Source organism: Colossoma macropomum, unplaced genomic scaffold, assembly GCF_904425465.1.
Source record: "Colossoma macropomum unplaced genomic scaffold, Colossoma_macropomum, whole genome shotgun sequence".
In the NCBI taxonomy this organism is placed as follows: Eukaryota; Metazoa; Chordata; class Actinopteri; order Characiformes; family Serrasalmidae; genus Colossoma; species Colossoma macropomum.
This window is the reverse complement of record NW_023494793.1, coordinates 11,761,179-11,783,279: the sequence shown is the minus strand read 5'-3', so window position 1 is coordinate 11,783,279 and position 22,101 is coordinate 11,761,179. Positions and strand designations below refer to the sequence as shown.

General features: G+C 39.5%; 1 protein-coding gene across 1 annotated transcript in view; it reads left to right on the top strand.

Annotated features, from left to right (window-relative positions):
- antxr1a (ANTXR cell adhesion molecule 1a) overlaps nucleotides 1-22,101 on the top strand; it is a 54,320-nt gene that overhangs the window by 27,915 nt on the left and 4,304 nt on the right. Inside the window, exons 14-17 of the mRNA XM_036578503.1 lie at nucleotides 5,367-5,408; nucleotides 9,831-9,926; nucleotides 10,996-11,163; nucleotides 13,384-13,464. Coding sequence (XP_036434396.1) covers nucleotides 5,367-5,408; nucleotides 9,831-9,926; nucleotides 10,996-11,163; nucleotides 13,384-13,464 — 387 coding nt within the window. The remainder of the gene's footprint in view (nucleotides 1-5,366; nucleotides 5,409-9,830; nucleotides 9,927-10,995; nucleotides 11,164-13,383; nucleotides 13,465-22,101) is intronic.

Genomic DNA, 22,101 nt, shown 5'->3' with positions numbered 1-22,101 from the left:
TTACTATATAGGTGCACTTTGTAGTTCTACAATTACAGACTGTAGTCCATCTGTTTCTCTGCAAACTTTGTTAGCCCCCTTTTACCTTGTTCTTCAGTGGTCAGGACCCCCGTGGACCCTCACAGAGCAGGTACTATTTGTGTGGTGGTTCATTCTCAGCACTACAGTAACATTAACGTGGTGGTGGTGTGTTAGTGTGTGTTGCGCTGGTATGAGTGGATCAGACACAGCAGTGCTGCTGGACTTTTTAAACACCTCAGTGTCACTGCTGGACTGAGAATAGTCCACCAACCAAAAATATCCAGCCAACAGCATCCTGTGGGCAGCATCCTGTGACCACTGATGAAGGACTAGAGGATGACCAACACAAACTGTGCAGCAGCAGATGAGCTATCGTCTCTGACTTTACATCTACAAGGTGGACTGGCAAGGTAGGAGTGTCTAATAGAGTGGACAGTGAGTGGACACAGTGTTTAAAAACCCCAGCAGCTGAGAATGATCCACCACCCAAATAGTACCTGCTCTGTGAGGGTCCAAGGGAGCCCTGACCACTGAAGAACAGGGTATCTGTATCTAATGTAGCCTAAATACATCAAGAATTCACATGTAATATTTGAAGGTTCATCACAAGTCGCTATATTTTGCTGTTGACGTTTTGGCACATTAAAATATAAATGATCTCTGGTCCACAAATTTGTTGAGACTTTTAAATATGGCCCTTTTAGTGGTTGAGTTTGACACCTCTGCACAAAAACAATGGTCAATGGTTGGTCATTTCATGCTGTTAGTGGCCTATTCCTGACCAAGTAGTCAGTTCTTGGCCACAATAAGTGATAAAACCTACCAGATTCTCTGACAATAGGTACGTCTACATCACAAAACTGTTGGTTCCAGGAAAAACAAAGATAAAACAGTTTTGCCAAAACTCACTAGAAAATACATAGTTCATAGGTGTAGATGTTGCAAAGGACTTTTCCAGATATTCCCTGATCCCTGCCAGACCACCTCCTCTTATGAAGGGCACAGCAGCGGAGGTGACAGATGCCTGCTGGCAAAAGCAGCCCCAGACTCTGGATCACCTCAGTGCTTTCTTTTAAGGAAAACATACTTTAGGCACAGTAAATGCTTACAGGAGAAGTCCTATGAGGAAAGGCATGCCTCAGCATTCAAAAGAGGTCAGCTGGTCATGGGTATATCTCGGGTTTGAATCATCTCCGCTGCTGGATGCTTCACTGATTTATTCCATGTTTGTTTTGTCTTATCATGGAGAAAGGTCGACTGCCTGTAGCCAGAGCTCTTATGGGTTGCATGCAGCCTGCTGAAGTCATACGGGACTCAGTTTCACGCCCTATTTGCCCTTTAGCAGGTTGTTAAAACCTCAACGAGTCTGTTAGTGCCATGCAGGGGCTGGTGTGCAAATTTACTCCCCCTGAGAGTGACCCTTGAACCTCTTATCACCTTTGACTTCTCAAGGTGCTCAAAGTCAGAAGAGAATGTGGATCTGCTTTTGCAATTCAGGAGCACAAAGAAAACAAAACGTCTACCTTCTGAAGTCTCCTCTGTGCACACCTTCCAGAGGGAATTGTGCAATTGAATAAGATCGTAAATTAGTCATTGGAGGGAACAAAACAAGAAAAACAGTCCCACTTGATGTTGATGTTTCCCTAGCTTATCTGCAAATGCGCAAATTGTTAATAAACTGTGGTGAACTGGGATTTTTAGTAGGGTTTGGATGAGGAGTGACTGATAAGGGACAGATTAAGTGAGCATGGATCGAAAGGAAGAGCTGCCAAAATAAGTAAACTTATTTCAGATAGCTAAGGAAAGGGCTGTATTCTTCGTAGGTGCTTGTGGAATGAGATCCACTGCCCCAGGCTCCGGACACTGTGTCTTTTTAACATTAACATACCCCAAGCTCTTACTCCGGATCTTCTTCTAATTCAGCCATCCAACAGCTTTCAGTGAGGTCACACTTGAGGGATTATACAAGATTGGAATGTGTGTCTGGAAAGATAAGATGAGGACAGAAATTGCTCCCACCCATATTAGAACAGCCTGGAAATTAGCACTGGAGTAAGAGTGGAGCAAAGTTCACACCAGGCCAAAGAGGCAATAAGCCACATGTCCAATTGCCAAAGCTGTTTCCAAACCAGCAAAACACATTCCATGTTCCATGGTGATCAGTTTCTGTGGAGGACAGTGCCGGCCATCTCCACGCTGCATGCTCACCCCTACTTAATCAGAGTAGCCTTTCCTTAGCTCGGTTCGTGTCTCGTAGATTGTATAAAAATTTACTGAACTTGGGTCGCATTCAAGTCTTTGGGGCAAACAGATTTCCTTTTAAAATGAATGTTTTTACAAGCGCTGAAACTGAAAGTGGAAAAAGACTTGTCTGTTTTAACAAGGTAGCTCTGTTTTTCCACTGCTAGAATTCTCCCCATCAGTTTCAAGGGGGCTGGATTTCTGTTTAGGAAAGCTGCTTACGGTTACTATGGGAAAGCGCTCTGTTTTAGCATGTTTTAGCATTTGGACTGACTGGGAGAAGAACAGTCCAGCTTCACATTCATGCATATTTATTTGACTGGCAAGTCAACCGGGGGTTGGCTCAGACACCCAACAGAACCTTACAGAACCTTATTACTGAAGCCAACAGTCTGCATGGATTTTTCTTGCACTAGTTTAATTTGCACTTTGCAGTGTTTTTAAGCAAAAAGATCTCAACCATGCAAATCCGATCAGAATGTGTGGGAGGAACCGCAAGGCAGTATGTAGGTCTGCACTCAATTAAATGCTATTCTTGATTTAGTGCGTTGTTTAAGAAATTCAGTTATTTGAACTATTGATCTATTAAAAGAGAAACCACATGTAATTGACTACAACTTATATTATTAAGTTTAACCTAGTAACAGTTTTACCACATAGGTGTGGTCAGGCATCTGACCCCCACCCAAAAACATCACCACCACCTCAATCACCAGCAATGCCTAAGTATGCAAGTATGCAAGATATAAAATAATTAATTAATTGTGGTCACAGACTTCTGTTTAACTTGCTTTAGTTTGACCCTTTTATGGTTATACTGGACAATGTACTGGCTCTAAGGGTGTATGAGTTTTATCCTAACTTTTATACCAGTCTGCCACACATACAACAGCACATACAAACATACAAACAGTCAAACACACATGTAGCTGAATTCTGGTTCTTCATTCTCTCCGCAATTTAGTTGTATCCAATTCCGCCCTCTATCACATGATACAACCAGTGCTTCGAGGGTAAAGGCAAACACAAGCTTCCTCCAAACTTCCAGGCACTGCATTTCAAACGGCTAATACAACGTCAGTGGACAGCTTGAGCGCGCTTGGAGGAGAACGCTAACTGCCAGTTGTGTTACATAAGCTAACAGATGCCTGTGTTAGCCATCATCTTGCCGAGTAACGGGGGAAGAGGGAGGGCCATGCAGAGAAAACGAGGCCAGTTGTGTTCTCTTGGACTCTATTGTCAATGCTTAGATAGTTGCATCACTCTGGAGTCCTCCATGGCCTGCTTTTCTGAACGGAGTCAGATGTTTCAGTCACGTTTCAACAGAAAAAAATGAAAACACACAGAAGCCCCGCAACAGTTTGCTGTTGAGGGAGCGGATATTAGCGAGAAATATGTTTCATAAAATGGCTAATCTCTTGTTATGCTTACTGTGCTTCTGTTTCTGGGAACAGTCGCATCAAATGAAGAATCTATGGCTTAACAGCTGCTACTGATAGCATGAACGACTCGTAACATTTAACAAATTCCAGCAATGTTGCTGTCGTAGATGTAAGCATGAGTGCATGGGATGCATGTATGAGACAAAAGATTAGAAATTCAGATGTATACGCCACAGACATATCTACATATTGCTCAGTTCTTATTTGTCAATATAATTTTTGGAAGTGAATGGACTTATAAACTGTTTTTTTTTTTTAAAAAAACTACAAAAATAAACCATAGCATGATATTTACTGAAAGATTTTAGCTAGAGCATGATATACATTTTTGGCCATACCTCCTCAGACTGTTTTATGGTGCTTCATTCCTTTGTTTCATAGCGGCCTCACTATATGTTGCATATCTTATTGTGGGAATCTGCTCCCAGAACCTTACATTACATCAAATCATGGCAGAATTTAACCATAAAAGAGGTCATGAAAAGTTTAGGTGGAGGGATATAATGCAATGCAGGAAGATCCAGTCGGCCCCTAAGATATAAAATATTATATTTTAATGCAACAGAATGGGTAAATAATACCAACAATATATTGCTGCTGTCGGAACACAACCTCGTATCTCCATTATCGTTTTTCAGTTTTTGGCATAGTTTGAAAATGCCTGTTGCCCTGTGTGTATAAATTTCATGATGAATGGACCAAAAGAAACAGCCCAAAATTACTTTGAATAAATTCTTTTTCCACTGACTTACGTTAAAAATTACGTTTTTTTCCTGCAAAGTTACCATTTTGGAGAGGTTTTGTTCCGACAGCAGTGATACAAGAATGGATTGTTCAGTGATCAGCTTTTGAAGGCATGTTTAAAGAAAAGTAGATGCCCCCCCGTTCTGTGTTCCAGTTTGAATTACTATAATAAACAGCACTATTACAGAGCACTGACAGCACTGCCCCCTTGAACCACTGAACCTCTGAACCCTTAAAAACCCTACAGCCTATTATTAGATGTATAGCTTTTGTTGACAGAGCGAGTACTACATAACCACAGGAAAGCAGAGGTTTGTAAAGTGAACGTTTCAATTAATCACAGCATTCCTTCAGAGCTCAGAGTAGAAAACAACAGGGACCAGACATGCCTATATCACTGTGACATGTTTTCGAGTTTTCCTCTGTTTCTCTGAACGGCCCCTCACACGTCATTCTCAGAAACTTTCCAGCGCGCCAAAAACCAAAACAAAAACAAAGCGGACGGACAAGAGGCATGTGAGTCGTCACGAGGTGCTTGCGTGCAGAGAAGTGTAATCACTTCCTCCTCACCCCCCCGCATCCTTCTCCAGCAGCCCCCTCTCCAGGTTAAGCAGATCTGGCCAGCAGATTTCTAGGTCATTTTAGCGTGCTTGTAAATAGTGTGCAAAAAAAAAGCAGTAGGGAAGAAGGGGAGAAAGCAATTTTTTGACCATGTGTTTCTGTGTAATCTGACTTTCTGGCACACATTGAATGCATTACTTGGGCCTTTGACATGTTGGTGAAAGAGGGGCAGAAAAAAAAGTGTTTTTGGGCTCTGGAGAGCATGTGGCCTGCCATAGCAGCATTAGAGGACTCACGTGAGACCAATAATTCTCACCCGTTTCCTTCCATTTTCTGTCTCTTTTTCTGTCTCTCTAGATCATCCATGAGCCCCCGCCACCGCCAGTAGAGGAAAGTTCGGTAAGACTGTTTTCTTTCTCAATTTTTTTTTTTTTGGGGAAATCAGGCTCATATGTTTTTGCTCAACAGGAAAACATGATGTAACAAAACACAAGATCAATTTAAATGAAATGCCCAAAATATATAAATCTCCTACAATACACTGCAATAAAGTAAATCATATACAAATATGAAATGAACATGTGAAAATTTACAATCAACAACAATCAGTTGTTTTTTCCCCCCCCTGCACTTTATTACTATATAGAATCAGTGTAGAATAATAAAGTGCATGAGGAAAAAACAGGTAGATGGATGCGAGCCCTCTATACAATCTTATTTTATGAATTTATTTTTACCAGTCACCTCCTTCAACACTGCATATTTACTCAGTTTTCTTACCTCGCTGTAAATGTGGTGCTACTATTTTACTGGTGCTTTTTGTCTGTTTGTTTCACAAAACTAAATATTTTGTGACACGTCATGTATCATCAGCATTGTGATGGTGTATTTTTGTCATATTGCCCGCTGTCATAACAGAACCTCCAAAGTAGATCCCAAGAAGAAAAAGCTTTCAAGATTACAAAAACTACAAAATGTGTTCACGTAGCATTTAACACAGTTAAATGAGTCCTTTGCCAGTAAATAAAGTGGTGACGTAAGCTTTGAAATGTAAAACTTGGAACAGATGTTAAGATGCTGCGGGAAGCAAGCCCACACAACCAGAGAATACAAATATTTTCCACATAAGCTAATCCTGAGAGAGAGAGAGAGAGAGCGAGTGAGAGAGAGAGCGAGCGAGAGAGAGAGATGGTTACACTTAATTGGAGAAAAAAAACAACATCTCAATTATTAAATCCAAAAACACTTGCCTCACTTGGCACTTTTATTTTGGAGATATTTGATATGGTTTACTGTGAATTGAAATAGCAGTGAGCTTGAAATGTACTGCAGGTCTTGGTCCAGTTTCTGTCAGAACAATGAATGGAAACCTTTAGAATACGACTGAATGCTGCTGGAATCCATGACCACGTTGTATTCTTGCATAATGCTGTTTTCAATTCAGTTCACTCCTCACTGTTATACCCCTGGTAGCAAAACCTTTCCAAATGTCTGAAAAGTTTTGCTGCTGGAGGCAGGGCTGAGTTATACGACGATATTTTATTGTTATTGTGATAAATTATGTGACAATATGCTATTAAGAGCTTGCAGAACACTGAGTAACTATGTTTCACTACAAAGAGATCAAAATAAGTCCTGTTTAATTGGATTTAACGCAGTGCATTTTGAAAAGCATAGAATAAAAATCACCATAGTTTTAAGTTTATGTATTATTTTTGTTATAGTATTTCTGTGACAGTACAGGTTCTATTTTGTCTGTTCCAGGTTATTTAAGAAACAAAACAATATCATCATGCAAATCATGCATCTTGAAAATGTCGGAAAAAAACGAGGAGGTTAAAAAGCAAAGCTTTGCAGACATTTGGAAACACTTTGCTAATTCCTCTTTTGTCACATTACGGTGATGTTATTCAGTGAGGACAAGATAGTGGACATTTGGAAGCTTTTCCGAACATGCACAGCAATTTTACATAGTTACGTGCCAATTTTTCGCCTGTTTACAATTACAGACCAGTCAATTGACGAAATGTATGAATGCTGCTTTCAGTAAACACACATCTGAAGGCACAGGCCTGGTTGTGCAAGCTAGGGCCTCATTTCAGTTTTTAAATGCATATTAACCAAATGATAAGTGATCGTTTTGCTCCACTGGGGCAAGGCATTTGTTTTTGTCGCAACAGGGTCCCACTTAAGTTTTCAGCGTCTCTGTGCGTATTTACATGTGCTCCACAGCTCACTGTAAGTTAATGACATTAGTGAACCATTTTCATATGCGATCATCTCTGGGGAGAGATAAAAATTAGATTTATATGTAATTACAGGGGAACAAACTAAATCATGGCCTCTGAGTTTTTAGCCCTTCATTAGATCATGCGTTTATTGTTACTGCTGCAAATCTGTTATAGATTGTATGCTTGGAAAGTGAACTAAGGCCTAAAAAAATAATCTTTTGAAGATGATGTCATACTTTTTGCTAGTCATTATACATGGTTAACTAGTTGGACACACAAGGACAGAAAAGAGGAGTCTTATTCTACAGTAAAACAGGACTCCCTTAACGCTGATTGGAACCGAGGACGTCAGGTCAGTCTATCCTTAGCCAGTGTGTAACGTGTGACCAGTAAGCAGACGCTCGCGGATGTAAAACAGTGAAGAAGCTTTACTTGGGGATTTAGTTCGAGATATCATTGTCAGTACACAGGCATGGGTCAGTTCCAAAGTCAGCAAAAATACACAGAAGGCGATCATAACAAAATAGGCCTAGGCAGATCAAAGTCCAAAACACAGGCAAAAGTCAAAAACCATATATCCAGCAAACCAGGCTACAGTACCAAAAGGGCAAATCCGAAAATCCGAGAAACAAAGTCAAAACACAAGGTCAAAACATGGGAGATCAAAACCAGAAAGAACGCTCAGTGGTTTCACTAGGAAAACAATACCTCGCACTGAACCTGACTATAGCCTGGGCTAATATACTAACTAAAACAGGTCATGTGAGAAAACATACAGGTGAAAATGATCAATATTCAGGAGAACTAGAGCGGTGATAGGCTGCTGATGATCTTCCTGGAGTCAGGTGATGAAGCAGAGGATTCTGGGAATCGTAGTTTTGAGGCTGGCTGGCCGAATACGTGACACAGTGGTAAACTCAGCACCCCATTGATATTTTAAGCACCCTTTAACTTTTGAACTTTGAGCTACATTAACCTCTGAATGCTGCAAAATGGTTCATCAGTTACATGGGAGCTTAGTTCTATACAATAAAACCTCAGAACTCATTACAACCTACCTACCTAGTCTTAGCTCTATTGGGCCATGATAGATCGGTCTGGCTTTGCTCCAGATGCAATATTGCAGGACCTATCTGAAAGTCTGCTGTTACTATATTCCAAGATGGTTTTAAAGGAACAGATCAGCAAAAAACGTGCCTTACCCCAAATGTAGTCAGTCAGCCAAGACACACTTCCCTCAAACCATTTGGAGTTGTTAAGTAATCTCAGATAGACTTGCTTGTGTGGTTTTCCGATGCTGTATGACAAACTTATCTGTATAAAATGGACAAAAGCGTCTGAATCTGTTCATCTTTAAGCTACTTTTGCCTGTTTTATAGATAAAAGTAGGTCATGCAATGTCAGAAACCACAGAAGCAATTTATTAAAGATAAGCAATCCATGTAAAGCAAGTTTTGATTTATATATCATTGCTGTCCAAAGAAAAACATGTATTTCCATTTTTGTCAATTTTTAGTTTTCTGCATTATTTGAACATGGTGGCTGTCATCGTGTGAAAATTTCATGATGAATGGACCAATAGCACAAACACACACACACACACACACACACACACACACACACACACAAAACCCCCCATCTAAACCGCTTATCCTTCTGGGTTGTGGGGGCTGCTGGAGCCTATCCCTGCTGTCATTGGGCGGAAGGCAGGATATGGACCAATAGCAATGCTGTAAAATTACTTGGAATATCTATACATAAACTTACATTAAAAGTAAACAAAGTTTTTGCCCTATCCTGTAAAGTTACCATTTTGGAGATACTCTTTTTCTTTGGACAGCGACGATATAAAGATTGTATGGTTTGTTAGCTACACTGGCCTCATAGCTCCAGGGTAAAAAGTGAACTTCAGGCAACACATCATGGTTGATCAATTATATTTGGGCTAAGAGAAAAACTACAAATGGTGTCTACAATCAACACGTAACCCTTTAAAATCCAAGTTTATCTTAAATTCAGTAACTACACAGAATACGATGCAAACTGGCTGAGTAATTCTCAGGTCACTGAAGTGTGTAACAGACGTTTGTCTTTCAAAAAGGATTAAACAGATCTGAGTGTGTCTCTCCTTTAAAGAAGAGTTAGACATGTGCATGTGGGTGGTCAGGTTGAGCTGATAGGCCAACAGGAAAAGTTTAAGGCAAAAAGAAGAGGCGGCAATTTCATCTGAAGGACGGAGGGAAGAATAAAGCCTGTTAAACTAGAGCTGGAAAAAATGAAGTAATGACTTGGGCGGGTCATATCGAACTGAGTTTACGGGATCAGGGAGAGTGAAGGAGGGACAGCAAAAGGCAGCGTCTCTGGGCTCTGGTCTCTGAAGAGGCCAAGAAATGAAAATGTCAAGAAGAAAGGGTCACACCTTATTTTGGCAATGCACTGGGCCATCTGGAAGACTGGGCCAAAAACGTGCTCTGAGCACCATAAAAACCCAAACTGGTTGAAAAGTTTCACTGTTCTTGCATGGTTATGCACAGACAATGAGTAGCTTGTATTGCCGGCTATTATTCTCACCCCTTAATTACTTTATCAGGATGAGGAGGAGGATGGAGTTCCAAAGAAGAAGTGGCCTACAGTAGATGCTTCCTACTATGGAGGGCGAGGTGTTGGTGGCATTAAAAGGATGGAGGTAAGGCTCTATGACGTTTAAATACTGTGAAGTGGACCATACAGCATTGTAATATACAAACAATATGCACAGAAGCTCAGGGAAGTGTCCAAAAGGTTGTCAGTTATATCAGTCGTACTGTTTCTGTATTCAGTGTCCATAAAAAAAGAATTGTGAAAAATTAAATATACAGTTTTCCTTTTACGCCAAATGTAGTCACCTAGCCAAGACGTGTGGTGTCTGACGTTTGCTTCTTTACATTTGCACAAGGCCCATGTAACTAACAAGCAATGGAATCTTATAATCTTATCAAACTGCATGTCTACATCATTACACACACTGTACATTTTCTAGATAACTGTGTTGTAGAAGAAACAACCTAAAGTCTATTTTTTAAAAATGCAAACATTGGACCAAACAAGTCCTGGCTGATCGACTACTTTTGAGGCACGAGGAAAATTGTGTAAACTCCATTTTTGCCAAACTATTGTTCTCCGAAGTGTTCACTCTATTTTATATAGCAGAAGGAAATTCCCTTATGTGTGTGAAATACGAACCATTTTTAAATGGATCAGTATTTTATCATTCATATGTTTATACATCTATTGTTAAATATACCCGAACTCAACTACCAAGAAACAAGAGACTGCAGTCTACATCAGCTCTGAGGCAAAAGCACAAGGCCAGAATAGCACTTAAATGTAACTAAACCACAGACAGAAAACTCCATTTACTATACCATAAGGACAAAGAACCTCAATAAATCTGTCTGCGATATACAGCTGCCTTTTCGCAAATGTACAAATAAGCTACAGCCCATTAAAACTTGCTTTGCAGCAAGAATATCCATAGTTTACAAAGATGGCAAACAATCAAGTTTACAGCGAGTGCTGCACTGATTCTCTGGAATCGTCTTAGTTGCATCACAGTTTCTAGCACAAGCTTCTAAAAGCTATTATGTTTTGTTTGTTCCAGAAATTAAATGACGAGGAAAAGCTTTAACCCAAACATTTCTGGTAAACCAGCAGCAAAAACAATGTGGGTGAGCAGAAAGAATATGCTTTATCTCCATCTTGGTCCCTGACTCCAGGTACGCTGGGGAGAGAAAGGATCGACTGAAGAGGGTGCTAAGCTGGAGAAGGCGAAGAACGCCAGAGTAAAGATGCCAGAACAAGAGTTTGAAGCGCTACCAGCCCGGATCCTCAACAATGGCATGCGGAAACCCCCAGGTCCTCGCAAGTGGTACTCACCAATTAAGGTGAGGATGGTGACCAGTAGCACCCTAGCCAAGTTACACTGTGGTCTAACTTAACACCTATATTGAACATGGGGTGGAGTTTGAAGAAATAGTTTAACCAAAATAAACAAATCTACATTTATGGTATTTGGCAGATGCTCTTATCCAGAGCGACTTACAATTATGATAATTTTACACAGGTAGGCAAAGATAGAGTTAGGAGTCTTGCCCAAGGACTCTTACTGTTATAGTGTAGGGTACTTGCCCAGGCCATAAATTGAACCCCACTCTACAGCATAGAAGGCAAAGATGTTACCAACTACACTACACCAACTCTGAGGTCCTAAGCCCACTTCTTACTTTTCTATTGGAGATATAAGACAACAGCTGCTGACACTTAATGGAGTAATGCAGGCATAAACCGTCACATACTTTCCTCAAACTGTGTTGTTCAATCTCAAAAAGCCTTGCGTATGTAGTTTCTGACACTGTATGGCATTTTGTTATCTATGAAAATTGTCCAGACTTTAAGATGGCTGCTACTGCTGTCTCTTTAGATAATTACAGCATACCAGGAATTTCCATGGTTTTGCCAAGTGGTTGAACAATCCACTCTCATTCTAAAGGGTGTTTTTCAGATATGATTTGTGTTGAAGATGACATCAATAGCTTGCTGAATAAACCTACTGCTGTTTCTATGAGGCAAACTGTAGTTTTAACTCCAGCTGTGTGATGATGTTTGGACTTCTAGATTTCCAAACACTTTTATTTTTTATCCAGCATTTGGCCTTTGTTTCACTCTCGATCCTGTAAGTGTTTACGAAATGTGTCAACATATCATACCCACTATACTCACGGGTCATGGCACCAAGTGTAAACATTATGTAAAAGATATTTGATCTAGTGCAGTTGGTGTATCACTATTGTGGTCACCCAATATGTGATGCCTAGAAGTAACTGTATAATGATATGGGTCTTCTAGCGAGCAGCTCAGCTGACAGCCATTTGTACCAAGTATTTTCCCTAAGCCGCACTTCATCATAGCTGAACCGATTCCTCCAGCTTTCTGGCTCATGACCTAAGCTGTACATATGGCATTGGAGAACCAAGTTAAGTGAGGTAGCCCTGGGTGTGGAGCTCCATATGCATGCTGCCAACTGGTGGGGGTCTGTAATGTAGAGCAGATTCACAGGAGCCCGAGGTGGCAGATCCAGCGCTTCTATTACACACAAACTTCTCTTCATTTTACTCCTACATTATGTTCTGCTTCTTTAGTTTTCAGTATAGCTATACTCTCCTGTATGCTATTTATTTCCAGTACTTTGTCTCATTAATGACCTTTTATTTTCTCCTTAGTTTCTCTTAGTTTTTTCATTCCTCTGCATGTAAACAATGTGCACATACAGCTGGCTATTAAAAATGTCTATAGTACTCTCTAATTGCATGCCTGTCCATTGTGTTTGCTAATAAACTGGCTTGTAACTCGTAAAAAGCTGAACTCCATGTAACTTGCATGCTAATGATCACTAAACCAATAGCCAAGCCATGATTGAGTTCGAATGTGGCTCTGAGTCTCTGCCAGTTTGCTAAGGGGGAAGGTCAGAGGTTAGCACAACTGCAGAATTTGTATCCAAAGAAGGATGTTGACCACTGGGAGATACTGCAGACTACATTTTGGCTTCCTTTTCAATGGTTATGCATTAGCCATATGCATTAGCCATAAAATCGACTTTACACAATTCTCCCTTTACCCCAAATGTAGTCAATCAGCCAAGACATACTTGGTGTTTGAAATTTGCTTCTTTAGTTTTGCACTGGAGCTACGTGGCTAATGTAGTTAACAAGTAATGAAAACTTAATCATCACTTAGCATTGTGCAAATGTCACATACTTGCTATAGACTTCAATAGTTATCGCAAATACACTTGCTTACGTAGATTTGGACACTGAAAATGGACAGAATTAGCTAAAAACAGCAGCTGAAGCCATTTTAAACCCTTAAATTATGGATATTGTGTGTAACATTATGAAACTTGATAAAACTAAAGAAGCAAACTTCAAACACCAAACATGTCTTGGCTGACTGCCTACATTTTAGGTAATGGGAAAACTAGATTTTAATTAGATTTTTGGCTAAACCATCACTTTATAAATGCAATTATATGTATGTAAGTAATATTAATAATGATAATCTCATAAAGCATTCTGACCTGATGTGTCTGCTTTGTTGGGATATTTCAGGGTAAGCTGGACGCGCTGTGGGTGCTGCTAAAGAAGGGCTATGACCGAGTGTCCATCATGAGGCCTCAACCAGGAGACAAGGTAAGAACCTCAATACAACCTGGAAACAGCAAAAAAGTGGTAAAAGTGACAACGACACACCTCTTTCCTGAAGATTTATTTTTTATTACTATCCATGTTTCAGAATAATAGCGAAGACATCAAAAGTATGAAATAACTCAAAGGGAATCACTCCAATCAGAGATGTTTACTCAACACATAGCTATGCTCGGCTGTTGTCCACATAACTATTATTTGATCATTTGTGTGGCAACACATGTTTATGCTGATCTGATTATCAGTAAAGACATCTGCTTGTTATCCACTGCGTTAAAATGGAAAATGGACTGATAAATGGGTTGCAGTTCGAGCTGCAACATTCCATTTAAAACTGACTTCAAAGGTGCTTGAGAAAAAGAGGTCTTGTGATAAAATGGGGCACATCTCAAACCACCAAGAAACTTATTGTTAGCAAAGAGCTTTTGTTTTAGGTTGTTGAAGAACACGCAAACAACTGTGACAACATGATGTAGGAGTGCAACATTCAAACTAATGTATGACCAGGAAAATGAATCAAAGTCCTACAAGAAAATACGCACAACTTACTACAGAAATCTGAACTCAATTATGTGTGTATGAATGAATTACATTCATTACATTCATCATTTTTCTCCAAGTTGACTATAAAGGCAAATACAAATGGGCCAATAACGAGACGTTTATAAAGCTTAAGATTTAATGTGGCCCTATTGCTGGATCAAAACTATCCAAATAACATAATTCACTTGCCCACAGTCAGTGACATGAAAAATTTTAGCTAACAGCAAAAATAAAGGACAACAGCACATATATAAAACAAATACATGCACATTTTTAATGGATGACAGAACTTTACTGCATGTTCTAGTCTTAGTTTCAGTGTATTCATAATGACCACTGTTAAGTGAGGGTTGCAAAGTGCATGAAATAGCCTAATTGGCGCCTATATGGCTTAGCTGGTCGCCTCAGGATCTAATCTATGAAGCCAACACATCGATTGACGATTCTATTACATCTGATTCAGCAATTGAGGTGTATTCGTACATCTATCAGATAGACTGCATTAATGTTTACATCTAAATGTTTTAGATTTGTTGTGAGCAAGAAGATGTTTAAGCTTTATGGTATTTCAACATTTTTTAATTTAGGTTGTTTTGGAAATAAATTCATACATAGGCAACTTCACTAGCTGAAACACGCTTTGAGCATTTAAGCATGCACCTTTAGATCAAAATGCCTTTGGAATTATGAAAAATACATACTTAATCAGGGGTGTAGTTTACTGATGCACCCGACTAAAAACTTTGACTGGGGAGAAAAAGTAAAGAAAAGGTCAAGAAAAAGAAATCAGCCAAGTGTTGAACGTTCACCAGCACCGGCCAACAGAAATTACTGTCGTACTGTACTCAGTTGTGCAAACTGTCTCTACAGAAAGTTGACTAGCTATTAAAGTGTGTTGATCTAATCATTCATCCTTTTCTCCCCAGTCCAACATGCTGAACTGCTAAGCAACCTTTAAACCTGTCAGTCAAAACCATAAAGCCTGGCTTTATGAAGCTTTCCCCTGGCCGGATGAGAGCAGACGAATACAGCAGCATCTTACAGCCAGAGAGGAAATGAAAAGCAGATTCCCACTGACACAGGGAAGCTCACAGTGTGTTTAGCATAGATGCAGATAAGATAGATCTGAGGACTTATGTTTGCTTATAGCAGACTCAGTGTATTCTCAGTGTATTACAGTATAGATGCAGCGGCATGCTGACATAAGAGAAAGTCACTGGCTGCTCTAATATAGATAACAGGATAAGATCTGTTAGCTTGAGCTGTTAGTGCTGGCTTGTGTTTACAGTCCAATGAAATGAAATCTTGACTCTGGGCTGTAACCTTCAATGCACAGGCATCAGAGAACAAACAAATCGTCGCTGTCGGAACAAAACATCTCCATTTTTGTTAATTTCTTTTATTTTTGTAATGTAAAAATGTCAGCTGCTCTTGCGTTGTGTCAAAATTTCATGATGAATGCAGAAATACAAGTGGTCTAAAATTAAATCTAAAAAATCTTGTTAAAATCATGTTTCTTCTTTCTCCAAAACAACTTAGACTAAAATCTTGTTAGAAGCATGTTTCTTCTTTCTCGTGTACAGCTACCATCTTGAGGACACAAAATTTTGATATGAAACAGAATACTAACAAAATATCTTCAACAGTGAATGACTACATGGTTAGGACTCATACAGTAGTCAACTTTAACTGTTTATATTTGTCTTAAAAACTAATTTCCGGCATTTAAATAAAAGTCTTTCGATCAAAATGTATGATTATGAAAACCATACGTTCCATCCAGCGCGTTCAAACGTTTAACTGTTGTTTTGGTGAAAATGGAGTTTTTATTCCTGATGCAACAACCATCCATGGCCAGAAGTCTCTCTTGGTGGGTGGCATGGTCCACGTTCTCAGCGCGATGCTAGCCGACGTAGGCATCTGTTAGCTGACCTAATAGAATTAGCAGTAAGTGTTTTCCTCCAAGTGTCTTGAGCTGTTCAAGGACTATCCGAAAAGATGCTTCATGCATCTCGAGGAAGCATGTGCTCTTACCCTCCCAGCTTGGTAGCATCATGTGAGATGGGGACACCTAGCTGACTGTTAGAAATGAGACATGACTAAATTAGGAAAAAAACTGGACAAAAATGAAAAAAAGTTGACCAGCAACCATCCTCAATGAGTTTAGAAAGGTCATTTATTTCTGTACTGGAAAACAGTGACACTGAAAAAAGTTTATTCTTAACTCCTCTGTAGATCATTATTGATAGTAACTGTTGTCCCACAGATGAACTTTTTTGCAGCCAAAATCTTACAAAATTCTAACATCTTAATGTCAAAAAAATCAGCAAATAAATATTTTGCCACTTTTCAACATCACACTTATTGTGTTAGACAGCTACATGTATGAATAGTGCCTTATTCAGGAGTCTGTTTGTGGATTTTAAATTAAATAAATGTGAAGCAACGTTTGAGGTGCAAAGTAATATAATCAAAGTCATATTGGTTGGTTTAATCCAAGATGTCATTAAATTGAGTCTCAAAGTATTCCAGAATCTGCTTACTTAGCTTAGAGTGCACATCAGAAACAGAATCATTTTCCAGGGTTACAGTCATACAGTAATAAACACTAACAGACAGTGCAGATGGGCAACAAGCAAAGGAGTACTGAGAGTAATGAGACACACATTTTATATGAATTATTTTTCCCATGTAGGTCAATGAAACAAGCAAAGAAAGTGCAGATTCTAAACTTTCAATCGGTACCACATTTGTGTTTGTAAACAGAAGAAGAGTTACTGTATGTATGTTACTTTATGCAAGTTACTTTATGTATTTGTCATTTTTCAAGTTGTCAGGCCAGTACAGAACGTAATTCAAATGTAAAGCAAAATTACAATAATAACTCTGTCCTTTAAACTAAATAGCCAGGACTGGCCTTTTAAAACTTAAGAAATCTTAGCCAGTTTACATTGTAGCCCATGTGGTAAATGAATAATAGGCCTTAGAACATAAGAAGCCTTTTAAGAGGTTAAACAGTGTAAACATTAAGGTTCATTCTCTGGAAGCCTTTCCTCAGTTTCCAGTTTCAGGATGCATTTCAGTGATCTTCCAAAAAATATAATGGTGAAGGAATGAAATTAAAACAAGCGGAGGAGTTTCTTTTTGTCAGTCGCTTGACCTAAAATGACAGGATCAGCAGACTATAAACACATGTCAGGAGTTTAATGGTGCATAGCAGCACCACAGGCGAGCTCTGAACTCGTCCTCAGGGGCATGTACTTATTTTCCCTCCCTCGCTTCTAAACATGCCTCAATCCTAGATCGAAAAATAATGCCCAAAAGACTGAAAATGAGAAAGCCACCTGTTACATGCCATTTCTCCCAGCCCAGGCAAACAGACAGAGGCGGAAATGTATTTACCATTTCCCTACAGCACTGACAGCCATATAAAAGACATGGTTATTTTGGGGAATACGTCATTCATCTTACTTATGTAAAATTATTTTTTTGGAACTCTTCTTCCAGGTTGACCTCTTAACCTGCAGGTTTATTATTTAGTTATTAACTCTGAGGAAGTCAAGAGATATTGCTGTCGTTTTGATTTGCTATTTAAATGTAATTGTGTTATTATTTACATAGTTTGTTAGGTACTGAACTACATTTATATTTGAATTGCATGCCTGACTTTTTTTCTGTTGAGAGGACTGTACTTTTTTAAATATGTTTACTTACAAATGTGATATTGATAAGTTTCGTGAGCTACATGTAAGATATAATTCATATAAAATTACATACTTTGGTTCTTGCCAGCGACAACTGCATTCATCTTAAGATTTATGCAGAAACTGCTATTAATAATTGGGTAACCACCACAAAAACGATTTAGCTATTTACTAATAATTAGATAGTCATGAGAAATTGAAGTGTGGACAGGGGTTAAAGGGACAAGACATTGTTTAAGTGTTAAAACACAGTCACTGACTTCAGTTGTGCCTGCTTTATAGTGAAGAGTGAACACCTTCTTAGATATGCATCATACTTTCCACTCTGTAGCCTGGACGGGCAGGCCTGTGTAGAGAAAGCGAGAGGAGAAATGAGAAAGCCATAATAATCTTGGGCCACATAGTTTGGCAACAAATGGACGTGTCAGTGGTTATGTTATGCAATGAGGGAATCAGTCTGTTGCCTTGACCTGTAGATGGAAAGCAAGACAGGGCATCACATGGAAGGCACTATGAGCGAATACAGACAACTATGTTTGAAAAATTGTCATATATTGTACATAACTGAGAAAATCAACATATTGATAATCAATCACAATATAATGATGCATCCCACAGAAGTGGCAAGAGGACTGAAAAAGTCTGTTTAAGTAAGAGAACTGCTACTGATGTGATAATTCACTTAATATAAAGCAGGGGTTGGCAACCCAAATTTTACGAAGAGCCATTTTGTCCTTTCAACAAAAATCAAACCACCTTGGGAGCCGCAACATTTTATGTCCATGTTACCATCTTGGCTGTGAATATGTCTCAGTATGTGCTGATGTTCTAGTACAGGCTAAAAATATAACAAATGAAAACGGTTTAGCTCAGCTATAGCCTTTTTTCACATCTCCAGCATGAGTGGAAAAGTTTCACATAAAATGTCTCTCAACGTTCAACTGAAGTCGCTTTTCATTCGCCAGCTTCTTGTTCTTACTTTCCCGTTCCATCCAAATGGTGCCTGAGGCGCCAGAATATAACTGCTGCACCATTTAACGTGGAATAGGAGAATTCAAGCAAGAAGCTGGTGAATGAGAAGCTGACTTCAGCTTCGTGAATTTTTAGTGTTTGACAGTTTCTCGTTGCAGATTAAACATATTAGGAAACCAGCTAGAATGATTATAAATGCAAGTAAGTCCATTCTTCTCCAAATTATCGATGTTCATCTTATATCTCTTTGCCTTTTCGTTAGCTACTAGCTAGGCGAGATCGTTGTCTTGAACAAGACCATTTATTGTTAAAACTGTGTTAGAACGATCAGCAGAGCTTTATTTTACTGCAAAGGAGGATTATTTTATTTTTATCTAAAAATCAAATTCTGCTCTGAAGCTGCAACAGGGCAGTAAATGAGACGTATGTGGCTCTGGAGCCGCATGTTGCTGTGCTATACCCCTGGTATAAAGTAATTAAAAAATAAATAAATAAAAAAATTAAAAATTGTACTAAAACAACTCTAGTAGGGATAAATATGATAAGTATAAAAACTACTCATAATTACTTGGAGGTTAAGCCCATAAAATCCCAAGCTTATTACATAAAAAGGCTTATTATAAAGGCACTTCAATGCAAACTGGCTGAGCTATTCTTAAGTTGGTGTGTAATAAAACTTTGGGCCTGGTGGTGACCCCTGGCCATTTAAAGGGGTTAACATTCACCTTATAAAAGTAGGTCTGATGCCTAAGGGCTCTCTTGGTTTATTACCTAACTAAGCTATCCAATTAGCATACCATGAATGTTGGCGTACACTAGCTAAATTTAGCTAGCTAGAAAGAACCGAAATAGAACATAAACCCAACAGCTTTAGGTTTGATAAAGTGCTGTCTTAGTTAGCTGGCCAGCTAATTGCTTCCTCAGAACGGAAGCTGGAAGACACACATATAAAAGTAATCGCTATCATGAGTATGGTCAAAATTACAGTTGTAGGGAAAATGTACTGTAATGACTGTAGTTCATTACTTCCCACCTCATTAAACTCATTAAAACAGTGAGTGAAAACAGAAAACACAGAATGCTTACTGCAGCTAGTTGGTCTTCATCTTTGTTGGTGATGGTGGTTAATGAGACTTGCAAGCGTTACAAAAAAGCACTTTGTGCAGTGAGAGCCGCACGGCGAGGGTGTTGTCATTAATGGCGCAGAAATGCACCCCCACCTTTTCTCCCGGGAGCCAGTCCTCAGCCTTATGTCCTGCTCTTCGCTCGAGCCCAGCTATGAGTCACATTTTGGCGTCGACATGGCTTAGCCAGTGCCATTTTTCTTCTACAAGGCGGTTCCACCAATATTTCCAAATTCTACATTCATACTTTCATTGGACGCTATGGCTGAATGCAGCTCTAGGGCTTTGTTTTAAAACAAGTCACGCTATAATGAGGCATTAAAGACCAAAATCTTAGCAGCAAAATGTCATGATACTCCTCATAAACTGAGCATGTATAACCTTCAGACTTCTGCAGCTGTTCTGCTGTACTTATAAGTAATTATATTTTCCTAATTAATTACAGTTACATAATGAACTGCATTTATATTCGTGTTGCAGTCGGTACAGGCTCAAATCTGCATTTCTGACTTGCTGAACAGCGCAGTACTCCTCATAAGTTTACCATGCTTCATTGTTGGTGAGACTTCTGAAATTTGGTGGAGTGGTTCTTTAAAGTATGAACAAGGGGAGTGTGCATGAAGTCAAGAGGAAGCAGCTGTGAGCAGTGAAACAAACACACACACACAGATGTGCCGTCAGGTTTTGTGCTGCGAGCTGGCATCTAGACGGCTGCAAATGCATAAAGTGCGCTAGACTTAAACAGTTCATCTCAGTGCTGTCTGGGAAAACCATTACAAGCACCCAGCTTTAAAATATGCCCCGACACCTGGGGAGGCGTCTGGCCTCCGTCTGAACACTGTGGTATGGTTTTGTGAAAGAGATTAATACCCACCCCCAAGTCGCTAACGTTCACCCCCCCCAACCTTCTTTTAAATCGAGAAGTTGCTCTAAATTTCCTTCCTGACCCCCAGAGTGTGCTCTGAAAAACACGCGCACAGTCAGCAGTCTAGAGGAGTCGTGTCGCTTGTTGGATGAGTACTGAGAAACCCCAAAATTCTCCACAAATCATCGAGCCTGACCCAGTTTCTGAACATTAGTGTGTTGTGTGTGTAGCGGTGGTGTATCTTGGTTAGCATAGCAACTGCGGTCACGCACAGTTTTGGAGTCAGTGACTGGATCAATCTTCTAATTTTCAAAGAATGCAGCCTCTGCTACATGTTTAAGTGCTTTTCTCAGATATCTGTCCTATATAAAAGTTCTGCAAGTCGACCACTAAGTGTGTGCTAGTATTTCTGGAGTGAATTTGTTCTGTAATTAGCTAATAATTGCTAAAACTGCTAATCGCCAACTTCTAAAACTGCAGCAATTTTCTAAACAGACTTGATCTTGGAACATTTCCCTCAGTTTGCTTTGTAGTTCTATTCTGTTCATTTCATCTAGTTAGAAATATTAGGAAAGACTTGCGTTAAGGTGAAGGTTTCATCAGGATAGACAGATGACAAAGAAACGAAGGATATAGAGACGACAGAGTGAGAGAGGGAGGAAGAGCGTGGACATGCGCCTCAATATTATGTAACCACTGAAATGGATGACGGAGGAATTTAGATTTAAGAAACAGCATAAAGGGAAACTGTGTGAAAGAAAGAGAGAGAGACAGGGAGAGGGTGAGAGAGAGAAAGCTTGGCTTGATGGTCGGAAAGTAAAACTAGAAAGAAATCCTTTGTTGGTCATCTGTACTTCAGTGAGGTGCAGATTCAGCTGCCACAACAGAGGAGAGAACAGAGGAGGCTTAAAACAAGCTGTGGAAAAAAATGATCTGATTAATTCTGTCCATTAAATGCTGTTTAAATCCTTGCAAGAAAAAAAGCCCTTATTTACTAATGTGCTGCATTATTATTAGTTGTGTTTGAGGCTTAGTACATAGGGGTGCTTTCACACCAACTTGTTTGGTCTGGACCCTCTGACTTTTCCATTTGGTCCGAACCAAAATAGCAGGAGTGAAAGATTGCCTCGGACCACGGTCCAGACCAACGTACCAGACCAACGTACCAAACCCATGGTTTGGTTCGTTTGCGGTGCAGTTTTTTTGATGGTTTGAACTTTCTGACCAATTACAGTAAGTTGAGGCAGGCTATCATCAGCTATAAAACAACAGAGGAAGAAAAAGAACTGGGAGAGAATTAAAGGTGGTGGTAGCACATGGGAAGAGGAGGGGACGAAATGTTTAATTACAATTTGGTCCAACGAAAAAGTCAAAAGTCAACTTGAAAAAATGCATAAAATGCAAAAAAAAACCC